Genomic DNA, 21,849 nt, shown 5'->3' with positions numbered 1-21,849 from the left:
AATAAATTATCTGGCCTATACATGTCTATTCAGAATCAACAAGCCCGCACCACCTGGAATATATTCAATTAAAAGAACATTTATGTTTATTGAAATCCATAGAACCTTGGTTACAGATTATACAGATTCTAAAAACCAGAGTCCTACTGTATCCCTGGAATTATAACCAAAGGCACTAGCAAATACCTGTTTCAACAAGCTCCTGTGTCAAGATGCTGTAGGAATGGCCTTGAGGTACTGGCCTGAAGCTGCAAGAGCTAGGCCTGAGTCTGCATTGCACCTACAAATTCTGAACCTCAGAGCAAGTTAGGTACATTCTCTTGATTTTAGCTTGATACTTAAAAGAGATGGCTGCCGTGGAAAACCTGAATATTATATGTTCACGGTCCCACAGCACGCAGTGCAATCCCTGCCTGATGCTCCAGTACACCAGGCTCTGTGTATGAGGCTGAAGCAGGCTGAGAAATTGGGTCAGTGAACATTCACCACATGCCAACGGCATACACTGTGCATGGCTGAGCTCCTGGAAAACAGAATGCTTATAGAGAGACTCTGACTTCAAAATCTTCATCTAGTAAAAGACTAGTAAGAACGAAATGTGAGGCCAGATAGGAACCAGAAATGCTAGCATTTCTCAGTCTGGTGCTGTCCCCTGGCTCATGATTGCACGCCCACACTCTAGGTTCCTACATCAGTAGCTTAGGGAGTGCTACCTTTTCTCCTGAAAAGATCAGACCCTGCCAGGCTTCTTGAAGCAGACCCATTTTTTCACAGCATTCTTTTTAAATAGACTCTTATGATAGTCCGTTATTCTTGATGCTTAAAGCACCTTGATAATAATTAGATAATTTAGATTAAACCCCTAAAAATACCTCTCTGAGCCAGAGCTTTAGTCTCTTTGAGATAAATAAAAATGACAAATGCAAACTAATACTCCTCGTTGTCTAGTCACATAGGGGTACATGCATGTACATGCGTGTAATCTAATGTTCTCTCTAAATGTCAACCAGACAGGATTTTCTGATCTCAAGTGTTATATGCCCTAACCTGTCTTCCTACCCTTTGTTGAGACTTCTAGCCATCCGTCAAAATCCACTTTAAATGCTACAGTACACATTTCCAAAGTAGTTCTTTAAACACCCCCCAACCTGATGGCTCCAAGACATCTGAGCATTCTTCAATTAAAGCAAATCTCACATTGCACCAAACTATTTACAAAGATGTTTCTCCTGCCAGATTGTGAGAGCCGTTTCATGGTTGTGTACATTATCCCAGGGCTAGACACCAAGTTGACATGAATGTCTATGAAGACATGAATGAAAAGGGCACACATAAATTGAGACTTAAGCACACTATCCAAACCATAGCCAAAGTGAGAATTATTTAAATCCCCCTTTTAATTGAATTGTGACACATTAGCAATACAGTTTTTCTGGTTTCTACATTATCATAATAGCATCCTTTCTGCTTTTCTAAGAAGTTTCACCCATTCATGTCTGTCTCCTTTAATCTAGCCCTAGGGTGAGAAAGAGAGGCGGGGAGGAAAAGGGCAATTAACCCCCAAATACAAAAGTACACCACCACATGTCACAGTAATTTGTTTAGCAAAAGTGACTCCTGTTTCCCAAACCTATTTACCTTCTTTCATGAGGATACCCATCTTTTCAAGCTTTACTAACAACATCCTCACCTGTTTCTTTTCTTTCCTTCCTTCAGTCTGAATAAGCTGTTTTAGCCCTTCTCTTTCCCATGGCCACAGGAGTCAGAATAACCACCAAACCTAATGGAAACCATGAGAGGGCCCAAAGGGAGCAGGGCTCCCACCCTCACTCTCCAAGTCTCCCATGCGAGGTACAAACCAATGGGAAAACCCTGCTGCCCAGGGAGGTTTCCTCCCAGCTCTGCCCAGTGGAGGAGAAAAGATCTTGCTGCACAAACATTTTGTGTGGGGAAAGACAGCATGAGAAGCAAGAGAAAGGCCAGGGAAGTACAGACACCAGGATTCTGGAAGTCCATCTAGACAGCAAGCCAGTTCATGCTCTTCTTAGAGAAGAGGCAAACAAGAGCCAGGGCCGCTCAGGAGCAAAGGCAGAATGGGAGCCTGGCCATGCCTTTGCCTCTATCTTTGCTCCAGCCACAGCTGCATCCCCTTTGGGCTATACACACCAGGGACAACACAGGCACGGTCCAATGAGGCATGGAAATGAGAAAAAGTTTCCTCCTACAGCTAGACTCCTGAGCACATGCTGACCATACAGGTGGAGATATAACATGATCTATACCTGCACAGCTTGGAGGAGACATAGAAACCACTCATGATGCTACTCATTTCATTCTAAGAAGCATTTGCTGGGCATCTCCCACTTCAAGGGCTATGCAATAGATAACATGAGGAAGTAAAACGTGGGGTGTTTAGGCCCTTTGGATCCACTATAGGAAACACACTGAACCATCCTACAAGTTGTCTTGTTGCTTGTGTAATGATGGAATTATAAACTAGAATTGTTGAGGCTCCAAGGAAAAACAAGCCATCCCAACTAGAATAAGCAGAACTACTACTGGGAGTGTGAGGAAGGATTTACACAAGAGGTAATGTTTCCAGTGGATCTTAATTAAAGAGTGCTATTTCATCAAGTAGAGAAGGTGGCAGAAAGGTATCCCAGAGAGGAATTAACTTGCCCACATGCACAAGTGACACTTCATGACATATTTGGAGAATGGTGAAGAGATTCAAATGACACACAAAAACTGATACAAAAGATGGCACCACAGATGCAGACCCAGGCAAAGTACTCAGTAAAAACTGCAGGAAGCTACACAGCAAAGGGCAGCAGGCTTCTAAGAAAGCACTGGAGATATTTCAGTGAAGTTACCCTCAGGTCAAGATGCTGAAGGCAATTCTTCCATCACTGTGGAGAAGGGCTGATGCCTGGAGGTGCTGAGATGGAGGAACATCTAAAAGCATGCTTCTGCAGAGAGGTTACAGCACACCAATGAGGCTCCGTAGCGCTCTGTCCTAAGGGCAATCTCCAAACCTGAAAACACTTGACCCAGGAGATGGTACGTGTCCCTTGCTTTTCCCTCACTGGGATTCATAATTGGGATTGACAGCTGACTGCAGCCACAGGGAAGGTGGGTAGAAATCTACTGTTTAGTTTGTTTGGATTTTGGTTGGGGTTCTTGTTGTTGTTTTAAGACAGGGTCTCACTGTGTACCCCTGTCTAGCTTGGAACTGTAAACCTCAAACTCACAGCCTGAGTGCTGGGATTAAAGGCATGTGCCATCACACCCAGCTAGTGCTTGGGGTGTGTTTTGGTTGGTTTGGGTTTTGGGTTTTATGTTTTGGGGGCCTGTTTAATTGGGCTTATAGCTTCAGAAGGTTGGGGTCCATGATAGTGGAGCAAAAGTATCTGGGCAGGAACAGCTGAGAGTTTACAACTCAAGCAATACAACCTGACTCTGTAGAACAGGTTGGCCTCCAATTTGCTACAACCCTCCTGCCTCACCCTTCTTAGGCTGGGATGACAGGCATAAGCTACCACATCCAATAAATCTACTTCTAACCATATACTGTACACTTGCAAAAAGCCCTAGAGGAGGTATCTGGGATCAATAGAGCTTTAACAATCTGGGCTCAACTTCCTGCAATATTGTCCTGGGCATTTGGCGGGATGGGGGGTCAACATTCAGTGTACTTCCCACCCTGTTCTAGGCACTGTGCTAGCACTGGGGTGCATGTAGGCAAGGAGACAACCACAATGAGGGAGAAATGACTCCAGAGAGAGAGAAAATTACTCCAGAAGCCATTGAAAACATCCAGATGAGAAAATCTCAAGCCAGTGCAAAACCCTGCAGACAACATTGTTGACCACAGAGTTATATGTGCTCTCCTTGTCAGCCAGTGAACCTCAGTGGTGTGAATCATAATGGCCATGTCATCTGACAGCTACTGGTCAGCAAGGCAGAACATTCCAGGGGGTATGCAAAACAGTCCTTAGAGCGAGGATCAAATGGTACAGCCAAGACATGAATTAATTCAATCACTAACTACATTCTGCAGAAACACCTACTGGGTGCATATTTTATGTTAGGGTAAAAATGAACTATAATACTATATATAACCTAAAATAATTTAAAATTTATATCTTGAGATGAATACTCACTGTAAAACATAAGCTACCTTTTTAGGTACAAATTTGTGCTCAGAAAAGTTTGGAGACCGTTGTGATAACACAGTCCCTGCCAAGTGTTGTGCTTTGTGCCTACAATCTCAGCACTCAGGAAGACAATGCAGGATTGTCATGTGTTCGAGGCTATCCTGGACTACATAATGAGACCCTGTCTCCAAATAAATAAATAACAATAAAGAAATAAATAAACCTATAGTTCCTTCAACTCACTTAAGGGCAGAATTTCTGTTCTTTACACAAAAAAATGCATTGTATTGTTTTCAACTGGGATAGACTTAATTAAATCCACTTACATGTCTAAAATGAAAAAAAAAGAGCATATCAAATGGAGGATATCATTTTGTAATTTTTTATTTTAAAACTTTTTTTATTTTTTGAGACAGGATTCCTCTATGTAACAGCCCTAGCTGTCCTGGAACTAGCTCTGTAGATCAGGCTGGCCTCAAACTCAGAGATCTACCTGCCTCTGCCTCCCAAGTGCTGGGATTAAAGGTGTGTGCCACCACCACCCGACTATTTTAAAACTTTTTATGTCTATATCTTACATATATATCTTTGCACTTAAAAGTACTAGTAAAACTTGTTCAGGAGATGGATTTCAAAAGCTAAATTAAATTCTATATCTAAAAAAACATTTTCAAATAATTTATTTTGTTTCTCAAGAAGCACTTCTAAAACTTCTAAAAAGTATTCAAGTATCTAAACCAATTAACCTATAGTGGAAAATTCTTCCAAAATAGAAAAATCACATCCTATGACATTAAATATAGTGTGTTATCAGCAGCCAAGATATGGAACCAGCCTCATCAACACATGCATGAACAAGGAAAATGAGACACACGTTCACAATGGAGTTTTCTTTGGCTATTAAGACAAATTGATGTGTCATTTCCAGGAAAATAGATGAACCTGAAAATCATGCTAAACAAAATAAGCCAAGCTTAGACAAAGATCATATTTTCTCATATGCAGAACAAAGAGTCATGTGTGTATAGGTGTATATATGTGAGTATGTGTGTGAATGTGAGTACATGTGTATGTTTGTGTTATATACATGTGTATATGTATGTGTGTGCTGTGTGCATGCCTGCATGTGTGCGTGTGTGTGCATGTATGTGTGTACATGTGTATGTATTGTGCACATGCATAAGTATGTGTAAATGTGTGTGCATGTATGCATGCATGGGTGCATGTGTATGTGTGTGATTTATGTCATGAAGCTAGAAGAGAGCTAAAGGGAAAGACACAAAAAAATGGAAAAAGATAAATAGCATATACTTTATCTTACTTACGGAATCTAGACTTAATCGTGTTTATTATGCACACATATGTGTATGACAGGAGAACTAAGTGAGGGAAGAGAGGGAATGAGAGGGAAGGGGAGAGACAAGGAAGGGTAAGGAAGGGGGAAATAAGCAAAGTTTAACACATGTATAAAAATATAAGGAAACATTCCTTTGTACACTAAAAAATTAATTTAAAAACTTTCAAATGTGTAATATATTCAAATTATATAGGACATAATCTTGTCATTTGTAATACTGGGGTAGAACTTTTCACTATGTATATGTATACATACTTTAAAAACAGGATAAGGTGGATAGAGATACGGCACTGCGGTTAAGGGCACTTGCTGGTTCTGTCCCTGGCATCCATACAGTGGTTCACAACTATCTGTTACTCTAGTTCCAGGGGATCTGATGCCCTCTGACCTCTGAAGGCAGTGCATACACATGGTGTACATACATACATGCAGATAAAACATTTATATAAGAAAGTAAAAAGCAAATCTAAAAGTCAAAACTAGGATATGGAAAAAGAAGTGTGTATCTAGAGAAAGGTTGTCTTTCAGTTCTATCAGCTGAGAATTTCAGAACTTTTCCTACTCTGAGCTTCCTTAGAATTTCAATTCTTTGTAAGCACTAATTCAAGGTGTCATAGCTCAAGTAACTTGAATTAAATGATCATTTGACCACCAGCAATTACAATGAAAACTCAAGGTTATTTTGTTCAAAACTTTCCTGTTGTCTGTTGAACTCTAGTTCCTCACAGTGACTATAACCCATACACCATATTCCTATGTTCAGGAAAATACTAAATCCCGACTGTGTTCCATGCAGTGTGATGGGAGAGCTGAAGAGATGCCAGGGGGTAAAACTAACTGCCTTCTTGTGGAGCAGAACCAGGGGCGTGGTGTCACTCACAGCTATACCCCAGGCTCAGGCACAGTTCCCAACAACTGGAAGATTACAGCAAATACTCCATCAGGACCTTGCTAGCTAGTAAGGATGGAAAGTGAGGCGAGGGGGAAAGAAATTCATAAAGCTTGCAAATAATTATAATGTCACTGAATCCTATTCACATACAGGACTATCTGACAATAATTTCCACCTCCATCTCTCCTACATAATGAAACTCTGATGTTATTCAGAGAAAGGGTTTAGATTCTCACTGCATGGCCTATTTCAAGTTTTAATTACAATGCTTGGCAAAGCTTGGGGATCATTTCAATTCATTTCAAAAATAACTCCCCACTCAATACAACAAGATGGATTTTTCACACTTGTGAATTTTTATTTACTTGATAATGAAGATGGCTTGGCATATAAATAAAGCATTTTCTTGGCAAATTTGGTCTAATGAAGATGCAGAATTGTAATGAAACAGCATGCCTCAGAGAGTAAAAATTCCCATTTGACTTCCAGACTCAGTTTCTCTTCTTATTCAACCCAGCAAAAATAGCTCAAATCAAAGGTGGGACATGGGGGTTAACAAAGTGTCTGCTGCTACTTACTGATCCATACAGCTCCCCCTTCTCGTTCATACCGAGGTAGAGTCCACTGTCCACGCCACGAATGCTGACCAGGCCAACTGCTATACTGATAAATTCCAGAATGCCTGTGAGATAAACAGCAGACAGAGGAGAGTTAGAGCCCAGAGTATGTCCCCATAGTCACAGCATTCCCAGGGGCTCAAGAGAGGACACTGGGCTCAGCTTCCAGCTTGGAACACTTCATACAAGTTACGACTTCTGCCCTAAAATACTGATGTTCCAAATAAATTCTATCTTCTCAACTTCAGACACTAAATTATCATAGTGGGGCATAACTTACATAATAACTAACACAGTTTGAAATTTCTCAGAATTAATAACTATTTGAACATTCTAAATGATAAGTCTGATGAAAACAATGTACTGAGCCAAGAATAAACTTGGAGGGAAAATGGCATATTTTCATTTTATATATGTGAAGTTAAGTATTTATGTATGGTTATCTTGAATTCATACTTACCATGCTCTGGGACTGAGAGAAAGACATACTCACTATATATATTTTATATATGTATATATAGTGTATATACACACACACATAAGTATGCATGTGAATGTGTACATGCACAAATGATTTTTAAAGATTCTATTCAGAGAACAGTCTTATGCCTCTAAAAATAATAGTGTGAAGTGCTAATTAAAGCCTTCACTGGCTAATACAGAGAATGATCTCTCAATTGTATAACTTTATTGAGCTCCACTTGAAAAACTGAAGTAGCACACACACACACACACACACACACACACACACACACACACACACACACACCTCAAATACCTCTGCTTAAACAGAGTATTGATTCTTTTTCTGTTCTTGTCTAGACCTCAAAGAAATAGTTACACAACTGAAATAGCCTAATATTCTGGAAGGAAAAATACTGGTTTAAAAAAAAATCCTCCCGATTAAAATAGGCATGGAATGCTCTATCCCCAAAGTAAATCAATATAATGATCTCGTTCACTTCCTTCTTTTGCCCTGCTTACCTCACTAAAAATAACAACACCTAAGCTGGGCATCAGTCCAGAATTTTATGGCCACACAACAGCAGCTCCAGTCTCCCTGAGTCTACTGTTGCTTTAAGACGCTCGTCCCACAGGACACACAGATGCTGCTAATCATCTCTGTACTTGGCCATGCTCCCACTTTGGTTATAAATTAAAGTACTACACTTTGTGTAGCTCTTGTATCAGTACATACCAGATAATGAGCTCTTATTTTGAAGATATCTTCAATTATTGACAAAGTGTATTTACATCTAAGAGTGTAGAAGAAGGAGGGGGGCAAATCCTATGGAAACAGTAGTGTGTGTTTATGTGTACATGTGTGTGTGTGTGTGTGTGTGTGTAAATATATATGGAGAAAATGTGTGTGTGTGGTATATATATATGGGGGTGTAAATATATATGGAGAGAGAAAGTGTGTGTGTGTGTGTGTGGTATGTATATATGGTATATATGTGTGTGTGTGTGAATATATATATGGAGAGAGAAAGTGTGTGTGTATGGTATGTATCTATGTGTGTGTGTAAATATACATATGGATAAAGTGTGTGTGTATGGTATGTATATACGTGTGTGTGTGTGTGTGTGTGTGTGTAAATATATATAGAGAGAGAAAGAAAGTGTGTGTGTATGCACACACATGCACACAAACACATTACTTACTTACGCTAAAGTAAGTCTCCTGTGACTAATGAAAAAGCACTTATATGGATTTTTAAACAATTAATTTTCCATCTCTTATGGACTAGACTGTGCTGTCATCAAATGCAGACCCTGAATCCATAAAGCTAATGAAGTAAAGGATTAAGTCCGAAGGAAACTCATTTGCAAAGGAATCCACCCCATAGATGCAGTTTCACTCATTCTTGTAGACTCACGAAATATTACAAAGATCCTCATGTTCATGGCTTACAGAATATCTGTCCACATACAAAAACTTATTCTAATGTGAGATCATGAAAGATAAAGAGCAAAACTACAGATTCCATCTGAACTACTAACTTGTATCTTTCATGGACCATCCACCTGACACAGCCAACATGTGACTAGTCTCCCCTCCTTCATAGAGCAAATGAGAAGGACAAGGAGGCAATGTCTCCTGGAGATTCACTGCATAGGAGATATACTTCCTTTTTGATGCAGTCATTTATTTCATGGTTTTATTCCTAACCCTTATGACTCAAAATAATCAAAGCTAGAACACTTTGTCATTATTAGGGGCCACCTAGACAAGACTCTTCTTGGTACCAGAAAGTACACCCTAATGAAGGTCACAGAAACCCTGAAATCAGCATAAGGACTTACTTCGTGTCTACTTTCACTACAAAATGAAAAACAGGAGACAGCTCATCCACCTTGAGGTCTGTGCAGTTTAATGTACCAGATCAATGAGGAAAGGGTTAACCATAAAACTAAAATCTGTTCATGTCCTCTGAGAGGCCACGTGATGATCTATATCCTCTCCACACATGAGGCAGCTCTGAGAATAAATAACCCACCAACAGTTCTACCTGATCCAACAAGAATATGATTTTGCAAAACTACCTTACTGGCTGGTCTGAAGAAAAGCAGGAATGACAGTTATGGCCACAACATGTAACAGCCAGAATGCTGAAGCACAAGAGGCCTTCTCTTCTCCAATCTGTAGGGCAATCCTAGGTATTACAGTGTCTTCAGACCCAATGCATAATAGGACAACTGAAATCTCAATCATCCACACCAGTCAGAACGTAAGGCCTGCTTCCTTCAGTATCCCACACACTGGACAGCTGGCTCTTGCCATTTCATACACTTAACTTCTGAGACTATTGTTATATAGTATGGGAATGGATATACTAATATATTTATCTTGTTTTTTCTAGTTATTAGTAAAATGTCTATAATCCATGTACATTCTCCTATTCTATCAATGAACTATTATTGAGATACTACATTAACCAAGTACCATACCATTTATTAAATATAAAAATATGACAGAAATATACAGCCTAGGCCCTGCCTCCTGCTCAGTAGTAGTTCTTCATTATCTATGGAGAGACATTCCTTCCATACCTGAAGCCACAGCACCCCAAACACTATACGGTTTTTTTCATATTCATGACAAAATTTAATTTACAAATTAGGCCCCCAAAGAGGTTAATAATGAACTAGAACTGGTATAGGGCAGTGTAAATACAAAGTGTTTGAAACTTGAATTATTTCTGGAAAAGTCTACTTAACATTTCAGACACAGTAAAAAGTGAAGCTAATGGGGAAAGGGGCTGCTATAATAGGAAGGACGAATAAACAGAGAACTATGGTAACAATGTGGCACACATGGTGGGAGCCAGACTCTAGGGAACAAGTGTATCCAAAGACCAGTGGTTTGTTCAGTTACAGAAAAGCAAGTCATGGGGGCAGCATGAGTCTGGGAGCTCTCCCAGCAAGAAGCAGGACCCAGTGACCCCAGGTGGAAATACTTCATCACCTCAAATCATCATCCATATCCCTGAAGTTCCTTAAGGGTAGGGACCTCAAAAAAAGCCTAAATTTTTATGAGGTCTCCCCCACAACCCAAGGGCAAGCAAAACACCCAAATGTGTGAGCCACAGCCCTTCTCCCACACCCAGAAAATACCATATTGTAAGGTCAGGGAGAGCCAGCAACACAGTAGCCAGACACCATCCCATGCAGAACAGTATCTTTATCATTCCTGGTACCACCTTGTCCACAGTGAACTCTAAAACCTCCACCAGATCAACCAAACCCTCAGTGGGCCAGAGCTGGTGCCAAGCAAATGCCTCCATCTTCCTGGGGGGGGGGCGCAGAGCACTCCTCACACTAATCTGTTTACCTGTGCAAAGCTGAGTGACATGGACAGCATAGAAGATAGTGACAATCCAGGACTGTCTACAGATCTGTATGTTCTACAGATAGCATGTCTCGTGGTCAAGGGAAGAAGAAAGGAAGGAACAAAAAGAAGGAAAGAGGAAAAAAGAGAAAAATGTGTGGGCCTAAAACTGACACTGTGGCCTATCCTAGCACACAAAACCTAGGTAACATTGGTCAGAAAGGCCACAGTGAGGAGTGGTAACTGGGTGACAAGTAGAGTAGTGACATTTGTCTACCTTCTTCCACCACAGATAACCATTTCTATAAGGACCCACTCGTGGCCTCTTAGAGGCTGATAAGACCAAAGATCACTGGTCACATACTTCTGAATAGTCCTGGATTAGGTCTCCCTCTCCGAAGTCTCACTGACTACTAGTTCTGTTCAATTGTGTCAGTAACCCCAAGTTAGTTCACCCTCCTAGGGTCCGCTTTGCTGTTCCTCACCTCTAAAGGCAGACATAGGAAATGAGACAGTTGGCAGACAGAAGCTGTTGCACCTTCACCTGTGCCCTCTTCAGATCAAACAACAAAAACAGATGAAACCAATACTTGTCAGCTTTGATGAACACCATAACGAGACAATAAAACCCTCTCATCGCACAATTTGGCAGCAGGACACAGAGAAATCAATCTCAACCTAACCAGGAAACTTCCTCTCTGTTGGCTAGTTCTCATAATGCCAGAAGGTTATTATGCAGGATGAAAAGTTTCTACACCCCGATAAGCCTCTCTGCCAATGCAGCAATCCAAATCACACCAAATCAAACCAAATTAGAAAAAGCCCACATTTAATGGATACAACACTCCCGGGTGGCTTTCCAGTCCCCCAGAGAGAAGACCAGAAAAACCATGAGTCTATTTTCTGGGAGGCAGTTTAAATACCCTGTGGGAGTGGTCTTGAGCATCTCTGGGGGAGGAGTCATCATTTGGCGGGCTTTGCTGAGATGCAGCAAGGTTTGGAAAGAGACAGGAGAGGGGGCTTGGGTGGAACCTCCACCAGAACATCCCAGACTCTTTGGTTATATGGATGCCAGGGGATGGGGTGAAGCTTCCACCGTAACACACACCACTGGAGAAGAGCTATCAGTGGTATTTACTCTGCGTGCTACAATACAGACCTGCCAGGTAAGATGTGCCCATTGATGATATAGTGGTATGACTATTACCTTGGTAACCAACCACTTTCTGATTGGATTTGAGTCATGATCCGTAGGAGAGAATTCATACCTGGTACTGTAAACCCAGTCAAAATCCTGTGGCTACGCAATCTCAGAAGCCCTAGTATAGAATCTCCCATTGTGATTTTGCAAAACAATCATGTTACCTTCTAAATATTTGTCAAGCTGCCTTCCAAATATGCATGTTTATACTCAAAGGTCTACGCTTCTCTCAACTTTGTTTTCTAACCAAAGCTTCTTTATGCAGTGGGCAGCTGTTAATGCAGACTCCTAATTAAAGTTCTTAGAATAAGTGACAATGAGTCCTCAGCCCTAACTGGGACATCTGTATCACCACCACCTTCTCCAAGGCTCAGAGAACACCTGGAAAGAGAAGGTAGAAAGAATGTAAGAGACAGAAGACAGGGAGGAGTGTTACAAAATACTGTCTTCTGGACATGGCATGTCCATTACACTCATGAATTCATAACAACTGTGGTTACCTGCACAAGACTTGCACAAGATCAAGCCAGTCAACATTCCAGCATAGATGGGAGGGGTGTGGCTACTGGTAGGTTGTCCATGCTCCATTAGATAGCCCCACACCATGTGCATACATGGGCCACACTAACTGGACTCGGTCGGGATAGTAAGAGGAAGAGGAAGCAGCAGCCATAATGTTAGGGGACCTGTTGAAGGTGTCCAGGGGTAATTGGAGGGGGAAAATAAGGGGCAGATATGCTCAGGTTTCATTGTATAAATATATGCAATCTCAAAAGACCATAATATGCAACAGCACAGTGGGGTAACCAGTGGTCCCAACTACTCCAGAAACTGAGGCAGAAGGATAGCTTGAGTCAAAGAATTCCAGGCCAGCCTGGTGACCCTCATAACTGTGTTGAAGAAGAGGCGAAAGAGGAGACTGGAGAGGAAGGCTAGTGACGAGAAAACAAAAGAAGGGAGGCCAGGGGTAAAAGAAGTGGTCTACACTTTACAGAGAAACATGACAGGAAGTCATCAAAGCGAAAGGTTAAACTAGACATGGTGATATCGGACTATAAGATCAGCAGTTCAAGGCCAGCCTGTACGTCTTAAGACCCTGTCTCAAAAGTGGGTGAAGGGGGTGGTTAAGCCCCTTCTCTTTCACAACTCCTGACCATGCACAGTAGCCACCTGGGGCTCCAGAAGGTCACTACAGGGCCTGAGTCTAGGAATTCCTGCACTAGCTTGAACAAAGTTGAGTCCCTTAGGAAATGGCAGCCGAGTGGATATCCAAGTCTTCTGTGGAGCAACCCTAAAGGCAACCCTTAAAAGGAAGGCTTTCCCCGGTAAGGTACTGAAAAGAAAGGCACAAAGATTTTGTTTTTTCTGCAAAACCCTACAAGTAAGTTTTTAACTTCCATTTATTAATTTTTTAATCACATCATTATCTTTCTCCCATCTAGTACTGCCACCACCTGAACCAACTCTTAACAGAGCAGGCTCACCAGTAGGGGTATCCACCTAGGGTTCTAATGACCTCTAGAGTCACCACCCCCATGACAGAAGGTAGGCCTGCTTCAGCTTCCACAGGCCCAGCTTTCACTTTTCCGTTTGCCTACTTAATTTCTGCTCATTGTCTAGCAAAACCAGAAAGCCCTTCCAAGGGCAAAAACACACTCTTGCTTCCCAGCCCATCCACTCAGAGACACGACCAGCTTCCCTCCTCCCAGCTCCCATTACCCCCAAGGAAAAACAAAGGGCTCCTTAAGGTCCCACCTTCAACTCCCTGGCCCGGCTGCAGCCCCTGCCCGGGCAGAGACTCCCTCACTCCCTGTCCCCTTGCACCGCCGTGGCCTTGCACCCACCGAGCTTGCCAGCAGCTGCAATCACCTGCGGCGGCTCGGGGGCGGCAGAAGGCATCGGCCCAGCACGTTTCCTTCTGTTCTCTTCCAGGTAGAAAATGCACCTTCTATTTTAATCGAGGTGTAAACCCACCCCACCTACAGCTACTCTGAAACCCAGGGAGAAGACCAAGTCCCCTGGGAGGAGCCAAGGAGGCGCGGAGGCCTCGGCTGCGAAGAGGGGGTGGAAGGTGAAGCCGCCGTGGAGCGGACGCCAGGTGCGCCCCGCAGCCCCTCCGCCCCGCCCGGGCCCGCGCCGCCGGGTCCTAGCGCCGATGCGACGCTCTGCGGGCGGGGCTGGGGAGGCTGGGCGCGGAGGCTCCCGGCACACGCACAGCGCTGCAGAGGTTGCTAATATTGGGACCTGCCGCAGCAGCAGCAGCGGGAGACCGCGGCACTGCTGTCACCCCGGGGGCCCGCTTCTCACTGCAACCGGATGAAAGACTTAAATAACCCTCCTTCCCCACCCCCACTGCGCACAACCGCCCACTCAGCTCCATCCAAACGAGGGTGAGTGGCACCGCCAAGAGCCAGGCGCGCCCTTCCCCCAGCAGCAGACACCCGGCCGACCTGCAATACTCGCACCCGGGGTCCCCAGCAAGGGCCGGGTCCTCTGCTTCCCTCCTATCAACACCCCCTCTCACACACACACACACACGCGCGCGCGCGCACACACACACACACACACACACACACACACACACACACACACACACTGTGCGGAACCAGAGAGTAGAGATGTCACTTCCTTGGCGACACCTTCTCCAACCTCTAGGATCGAGGCGGGGTGAGGAGATGGAGCTTTTTGTTTGATAGCCTCGGTTCTGCGGCGATACCTGCAGTCCTTGTCCGCTGACCCCTGAACACGCGCGCTCCCTGGCCCTGCATCCTAGCACAGATATCTGCTGTCTCAAGTGTGCGTGGCAAACGTCCTATCTTAAAGGTGACTGCATTTTTTAAAAAAGAAAGAAAGAACGCCGTGGGGGGAAGGTACGTGAAGGGGCCCGGAATGCAAGAGCCATCCAGTGACCTGGGCCCAGTTGTGGAGCACCCAGGATTGGGATCTGGAAATTCGCACAATGAAGGTGGCCCTGGCGGGCCGCAGAGCCCCTGCAGCCGTGCGCTCCGAGTGCAGCCGGCCTTCTGCTACTGCGAGGCCAGCTCCAGCAGTTAACAATAGCATGCCACCCCCTGCACCGCCTGCGCAGCCTTTGTCACCCCCACCCCCACCCCTTCCCCTGCGGCTGTGGCCTCGCCAGGCCGGGGCCCCCCGACCCACCTCCCAGACCCCGCGGAGCCCCCCGACCCTCCCAAATGCCGCTGCGTGCTTCAAAAAGAATGGGGGGAGGGACCCTGCGTGAGACCGCGAAGCCCAGTTCCGACCTCTAGTCTGTCCTCAGTCCCCGCCACCAACTCTCCGGCTGCGGTGCGCGCCTCCGGCGGTTCCCATACCGCACACCACCACCTCGCTGCCTCGGGCGGCGGCTGTCAGCGCCACCAGACCCGCACTCACACACAAAGAGAAAGCTAAGGGACTGAACACGGGCAAAAAGGAAAAGTCGAACACCCTTCACGCGGCCTTAAGGGTGTCGGTCCCTGTCCTCCCTCCCTTAGACCCAAGCGGTCCCCGCAGCACCGAGGGGCGCACTGGAGCAGGGTGGAAAGGGAGGTAGAACCCGAGCGCTCTTAGGACCGCGCGGAGCGAAAGCACCGCGGGGCCGGGGGTTGAGCCCGCACCTGCCAGCTCTAAGCGCGGGAGGACCCGACTCCCGCTGCCCCGAGCATCAGGCGGACTGCCCGGCGCCCTGGGACACTCAATCCCCGCCACCACCCGCCTCCTGCTGCCTGTCTTGCTCCAAAAACTGGGCTTGGTAGCTAGACAAGCACTCCAGTAAAGTTTAGTCTTCCCTCTGCGACAGCCAGCAGCGACGTTTACACTTCTAGGGTGGTGAGAAGATAGTTAGGTTTCAAAGGAAAAACCGTGGCGATGAGCTACACTTTCTGCTTTTAAGCAGCGAGGGGACACAAGTCATTTGGAGAAATTGAGTAGGTTCAGTTTTGAGCCCAGTCTCAGTAGTGAGCCAAGGGGAAAACCCTGGGCCTGGAGAATCTGAACTATACCCATCAAGGCCTGAACCCTCATCACCTTGGGACAACATCCACAGTCCACAAAGCTAAGCACGTAGTTTAGAATGAGTCCAACATCTGGCATTAAAGCATGAGGAAGAAAAATCACCACAGGACTTGGTTTTTACGACCTAGTCTAAGTGTCGTCAGGTGGGTTCACTCAGGAGTTAACTCCTTCCAACAGTCTGGTTGCCCAAACTGTCGATTTTTTTTTTTTTTTTTTTTTTGTGAATAAGGGGGGAACCTAGATTCCACACGCCCCGCCCCCTCCCCAGCCCCAGGCACAACTGTGTTCGCTGACTTAGCACTGCACCACTGAAGGTGCCCCGCCAGGCACGTGTGTGAAGGCATGAAAGTGGGCAGAGTCCCCACCTGAGTCTGCAGCCTTCGATGCTGAGTCACAAGTACTCTGCTCCGAGCATGAAATCTTCGGAATGGCCTTTAAAATGAGCCTGCAGCTTTTGCAAGCGCACGCAAACACTCACGCCAGAAAGCCACTCAGGAAACCCACACAAGGCTGCACACTGTGGAAATTAAAGGGCAGCGGTAGAAAGAGCCTGTGGCTGGAAGATCCAGCACCCCTAGTGGGATTCCGGCCCCTTCTCAGGTCACCCCCCCCCCCCAGCGCTCCTGCCCTGGACACTTCAGATCTAAAACCCGACTTCAGTGCTCCCGCACAGAACAGCCAGCAATCTCCGCCGGCATGGCTTTCAGACCAGCCCCAGGAAAAACCAACACGCTTAATTTACAATTCAAGCAGAACAGTTATTAGAGAAAAAGGGAAGAGGAAAAAACTTAATCGGAGTAAGACTCCGACTACCTACAGCAAACTGGGTACATTTTAAAGTTTTTAGTGATTAAAGCTTTAAACTCGTGGAATAGGTCCATTAAAAGAAACTTCTTAAACCTGATCTTCTCGCGTATCTGACGAAAAAAACTTGGGATTGGGTTATATTCATAAGTCACCCCCCCCTCAAAAAGAAAAAGAATAAGAAAGGCCTTTCAGTGTAGACTTGCACCAGTGCCAGCCACGGATCTGCAATTCCGGAGGCTTTTTCCCTCCCTGGGCTGGCAAGACACGCACAGAGACCGGGCGGGGAGGGGGTATGAATATGAGAGCATATCCCTTCCAGCATGACCGCCTAGCCACCGCCTTCCTAGTAGTTAACAATCTGAACAGGTCACCTCATGGACATGGAAGGGTTAAAGGCATACCTACCGAATCGGCTGTGGTCTTTCCTGGTTCCCTGGATAGTACCGTTGGGGAAGATTTCTAAGTGAAATCCAGTCCTGCAGTACAGCTGCCTCCGCCTGAGAATCCCCTTTAAATGGTCCAAGTCCGTGACTGCGGGTCCCCGAGGCAGCCCCCCTGCTTCAGACTGACCCAGGTGGTCACTTAGCAACACCGGACTGTCCACCGGCAACACCGGTACGTTCCCGAACGGTACCGCGTCCTGCACACCGAAATAGCTCCCAACTTCACCTAAGGGAGCCATCAGAGGACTCGGCTTTTAAGCACAAGAATAAACAATAATGATGGTATCAACCAGGAGACACTAGGCGAGGTATATCCAACTCCCCTCCCCTGCTGTAGTTGCAGAGAGAAAGAGGAAAAAAAAGGTTCTTTTCTTCAATCCATCCAATGCATAAATAAAAGTAATCTGCTGTTTTTCTGGCACAGGTTCAAGGTCAAACCACTGATAGTCTAAGAAGCCACCACTTTATACTCACACACTGACACTGATCAACACAGCTATGCATCGCTACATATGGAGCCTCGGCTCTCAGCAGGCAGAAAGGTCTTCACCCCATCCGACCGTAATAAGGGAAAAAAATCCGTAGTTTCTCCATTTGCTTAGAGATCAGAATGACCATAGCAACGTAAGTGCTTGAGCGATATTACAGGGATTTTTAAGATGCTCGGGCTACGTCAGAATTTACGGATCCTGACTCCAGAAAGGCATGCGCTGTTTTTACTCTCTAACCGACTCTGCAGACATCAGCATGAATCCTTCAAGGGGGAGAGAGGGAAAAAAATCTCACGTTGGCGGCGGCGACAATTCTCTCCTCCCAGTCCCTCCTCCAAAAAAAAAAAAAAAAAAAAAAAAAAAAAAAAAAAAAAATTAAGGATAATATAACAAAAAGAAGAAAAAACTTTCCGCGTCCAAAGCTAGTATCCAGAACGCTGCAGAGGCTCTGCGGAGGTCCAGCGGCTTGCTAGGAGGCGAGCGGCAAGCGGCGGGCGAGGACCGCGTCCCGGAGCTCGCGTGCTGCCCGGGCTGCCGCGAACAGGTGTCGCCGCGCGGGCCGCGCAGCGCCGTGGCCGCGGAGCGCTCCTCCTGCGCAGCCCCCGCCGGCGCGCAGAGTGGCGCAGGCGGCGGCATTGGGCCGGGTTTAAGGTAGCGCGGCGGCCGCCCCGCTCCGCCCGGTCCTAGCGCCCGCCCTGACGCCCGAGCCGCTCTGCCGCAGGCCGGGCACTGGCGGGCAGAGCGCGGGACTTCTCCGGGCGGACGACCTACGAAACCCGGCTTTCGAGACGAGAAAGCCGGAGACGCGGTGCCAGAGGAGGGAAGCAGCAGCCGGGACATGTTCGGTTACATGAAATCTAGCTCGCTAGAGACGCAGAGGGCAGAGAGAAACTGGGAAAGCAGTTTTCGCGTGGACTCTGTAACCTTGAGTCGCCTTATAAAATAGACTTGGAGTGAAGGGTTGGTGGAGGGAGCTTGGTTGGACAGGGCAGTTTCTCTTTCATTCTTCAGGCAGACTCAGAGAAGCGCAAACTATATTGCAGGTAAGACAGTTGGGTGTGGAGTCAGATTCTCTCTCTCTCTCTCTCTCTCTCTCTCTCTCTCTCTCTCTCTCTCTCTCACACACACACACACACACACACACACACACACACACACACTGGTGGACCACACACTCGGGTTTGTTCGGGGCGTTCAGACTGGCATTTCGGGTTGTTTAGGTTCTGCCTGTACCTCCCAAGTTCCCGCGGCTAAGAGCAAAGGGCTCTCGGGGCTCCTCTGTCCTTGAGTTCGACTCACGCCCCAGATCTGAGTGTGCGTCTTCGGGGAGAAGGGTCCACTGAGTTCCCTCTCGCCCCCAAGCCAAGCAACTCAGGATGGTCTTTGCCAGCCTTAGCTCTACTTTGCCTGGGAGAAGCGAAAGGCACGAGTTCCAGGGTTTCCCTCCGAAGCTCTCCGCATAGCCTGAGAGCAGGGCGGGAGCCGCCGGCTGGGTACCCGCGCTGCTCGCTGCTCAGTGCTCGCCCTCTGCGGCCGGTGTACTTGGAAGCCGGAGCTCTGGTTCCAGGCCAGAGCTTTTGCTCCTGGCCAGCGGCCTTCGAGCCCAGCCCCAGGCAGGGACAAAGAAACGCACTGCCCGGGGCGGCCAGGGGCAGGGCCCGCCGGTGGCGCTGTCCGCGTCCTGCCACCCACCAGCGCCCGGGTCCGCGAGCGCGGCGTCCCCAACACAAGCACTGCCCCCGCAGCCCGCCCAAAGGCCGGGTCTCTTCTCCCCCTGCTCCTCTTTGTTCACATTGTCTTAGACTCTCGGGTCAAGATGGTGAAAGTTGCTAAGACTTAAGAGCAGCTCCTGAAGGCGTGCGAGAGAAAAGCAAAGTCCAAAGACCGGAACCCTGCGGTAGGGAAGCAAATAAAAGGGATTTTCTGTGAGAGAAGTCAGCCTAAGGCAGCGAAGCCCTGGGGCTGGCCCTACTGGGACCAGAGTGTTTCGCCCCAAAGACGAAGGAAGCAATGAATTTGCAGATTTCGCGGATGCTGGAGGCGCTCGTCTCTAAAGCGACCTTCCCCTGCCCCCAGGGCTAGAAGGCGTGCTCCGCAGGGCCCCCAAGGGAGAAAAGAGGGGGGCCAGGTGACCCTCCCCTCTGTCCATTCCCACACCTCTTTGCCGCAGTCCGGGGTCATCCGGAGTCCCCACACTGGCTTCGTGCATCTGGCTTACAAGTTTCCACTGCAGAAGAAGCCTGCCGTGTGGTATTTACAACAGTCTCATCCCGGGTGTTAGAGAGCTGACTGTAACGTTAACTGCTCGGTGGCAGATAGAAGAAGCTGGGAGGAAGTGACACTTCCCATAAACCATTAGAGTAGCTTGCGTTAAACACTCCAGGTTGCCAACAGCCTTGGGCTAAACAGGGACGCTTCTAGACCCCTTGGGTACAAGTGCCAAGTTGATTAAAAATTAAAAAAATAAAAATAAAAATAAAAACTGCTAGAAGAACTCGAGAGAATGAAATTCAGGGAGGTTCTGCGTAAAGGGCTGGAGAACAGGCGCAGACGTTTCCAAAGAACTGGACTGGGGCTGTTTTCCACCAGCTGTCTCCAACCACGTTCTTTAGGTCTGAATTTAGCCTGCTGGCCTATGAGCAAAGACCATTTCCGCCTCTGGATCCTGGAGCATCCTGTCCCTTTAAAAGTGATGCAGCAGTGAGAAAGAGTAAAGTAGCTGACACAGCACTTTTGCAGGTAGAAGCAGCAGTATGCTCTTCCTTCTCCTTCCCACTGCAGTCAGTTTAGTTCCCCTTTCATCTGCATCCCTGGCTGCAAGTCCCCTTCTTGACTCTGCCTCTTCAGGTTTCTCTGCTGCTTACATTTGGTACTTTTCCTGCATAGTAAGAGAAACAATGACCTTGATATCTCCCTGACCTTACCACGTTTTTCCAGGCACTCACCCCCTCCTGTGGCTAACCTCTTCAAGGTTGCTGCAGAGTTACACCATAACTACAAACTCCTATACCCAGGTTCTATAATGTTTTACCAGTACTCCAACCATTACAAAAAGATGGTGGTGGCTTTGCTTTCTAGGCACACATGTTATAACTAACTGGCTTAATAACACCTGCTTGGGTGACTGACCTGACCTGAGAGAACTCACATAAAGCAGGCACAGACAATAGATACTCAAGACAGATGCCCTCATGATACTCCTCATATAGCCCTCCATGCATTTCTGCACATGAGGCATTCAGTAAATTCTAGTTAGTCCTAATTCCCAAACTCTCTGATGCACTCTCTCCTCCAACTGCCACAATCCCTCTTGTCTGTGCCTTTTCCCCCTTACCTGTATATTCTATCAGGTTTAGCATTTGTCTTTCCTGCTACCACTGTCGTGCATGGGCTCAGAATGGAATAAGTGATGAGAAGTCAAGAGAACTATGACAAGGAATGAACATCCCAAGAACCCACAGATCTGTAACATGGCATCCAACATTCTACCTACTCTCACTGTTGCTGTGCACCCTGGTTTAGATACATGCATGTAAGCATGGCCTATATGCTATTAACATATGTAACATATATTAACATTTATAACACACATTTGAAGGGACTATTTGTTCTCCTCACCTGCTCTTGTTTTGTTCATTAATTTGTAAGTCCTTTGTTTTGTGCACACACACACACAGAGAGAGAGAGAGAGAGAGAGAGAGAGAGAGAGAGAGAGAGAGAGAGAGCACTGAATCCTTCCATTCCCTTCCAGTAACAATGACAGCATAAGCAGGCTACAACCCTTCACTTTCTATTTCCACCATTCTCCCATCCCCAGCCTACAACCCTGCAATCTACTCATGGCATGGGGTGAAAGGCAGGTGGTTTGGGTTCCCAGACTGACCTCATGGAAAAGTTTGTACTTGGTAGGGCCACCATTGCAACAAGCACTGGCTTGCTTCCAGTGTGGCAAACACTCCAAGTGCTTTTGTGCTTTAGCCATTTAGCTCTCAAAACTGACTTTGTGAGTGAATATTATTTTGTCACTTTTTGGGGGGA

At 46.4% G+C, this 21,849-nt stretch overlaps 1 protein-coding gene across 1 annotated transcript in view; it reads right to left on the bottom strand.

Annotated features, from left to right (window-relative positions):
- The window catches only part of Fgf9 (fibroblast growth factor 9), a 37,908-nt gene extending 20,349 nt beyond the window's left edge, over positions 1 to 17,559 (bottom strand). The window contains exons 1-2 of the mRNA XM_027390446.2: positions 17,283 to 17,559; positions 6,985 to 7,088 (exon numbers count right to left, since the gene is read on the bottom strand). Coding sequence (XP_027246247.1) covers positions 6,985 to 7,088; positions 17,283 to 17,559 — 381 coding nt within the window. The remainder of the gene's footprint in view (positions 1 to 6,984; positions 7,089 to 17,282) is intronic.
- Between the last annotated feature and the right edge of the window lie 4,290 nt (positions 17,560 to 21,849).

Source organism: Cricetulus griseus, assembly GCF_003668045.3.
Source record: "Cricetulus griseus strain 17A/GY chromosome 1 unlocalized genomic scaffold, alternate assembly CriGri-PICRH-1.0 chr1_1, whole genome shotgun sequence".
In the NCBI taxonomy this organism is placed as follows: domain Eukaryota; kingdom Metazoa; phylum Chordata; class Mammalia; order Rodentia; family Cricetidae; genus Cricetulus; species Cricetulus griseus.
The sequence above is the reverse complement of the archived record's forward strand: the minus strand, read 5'-3'. Positions and strand labels throughout refer to the sequence as shown.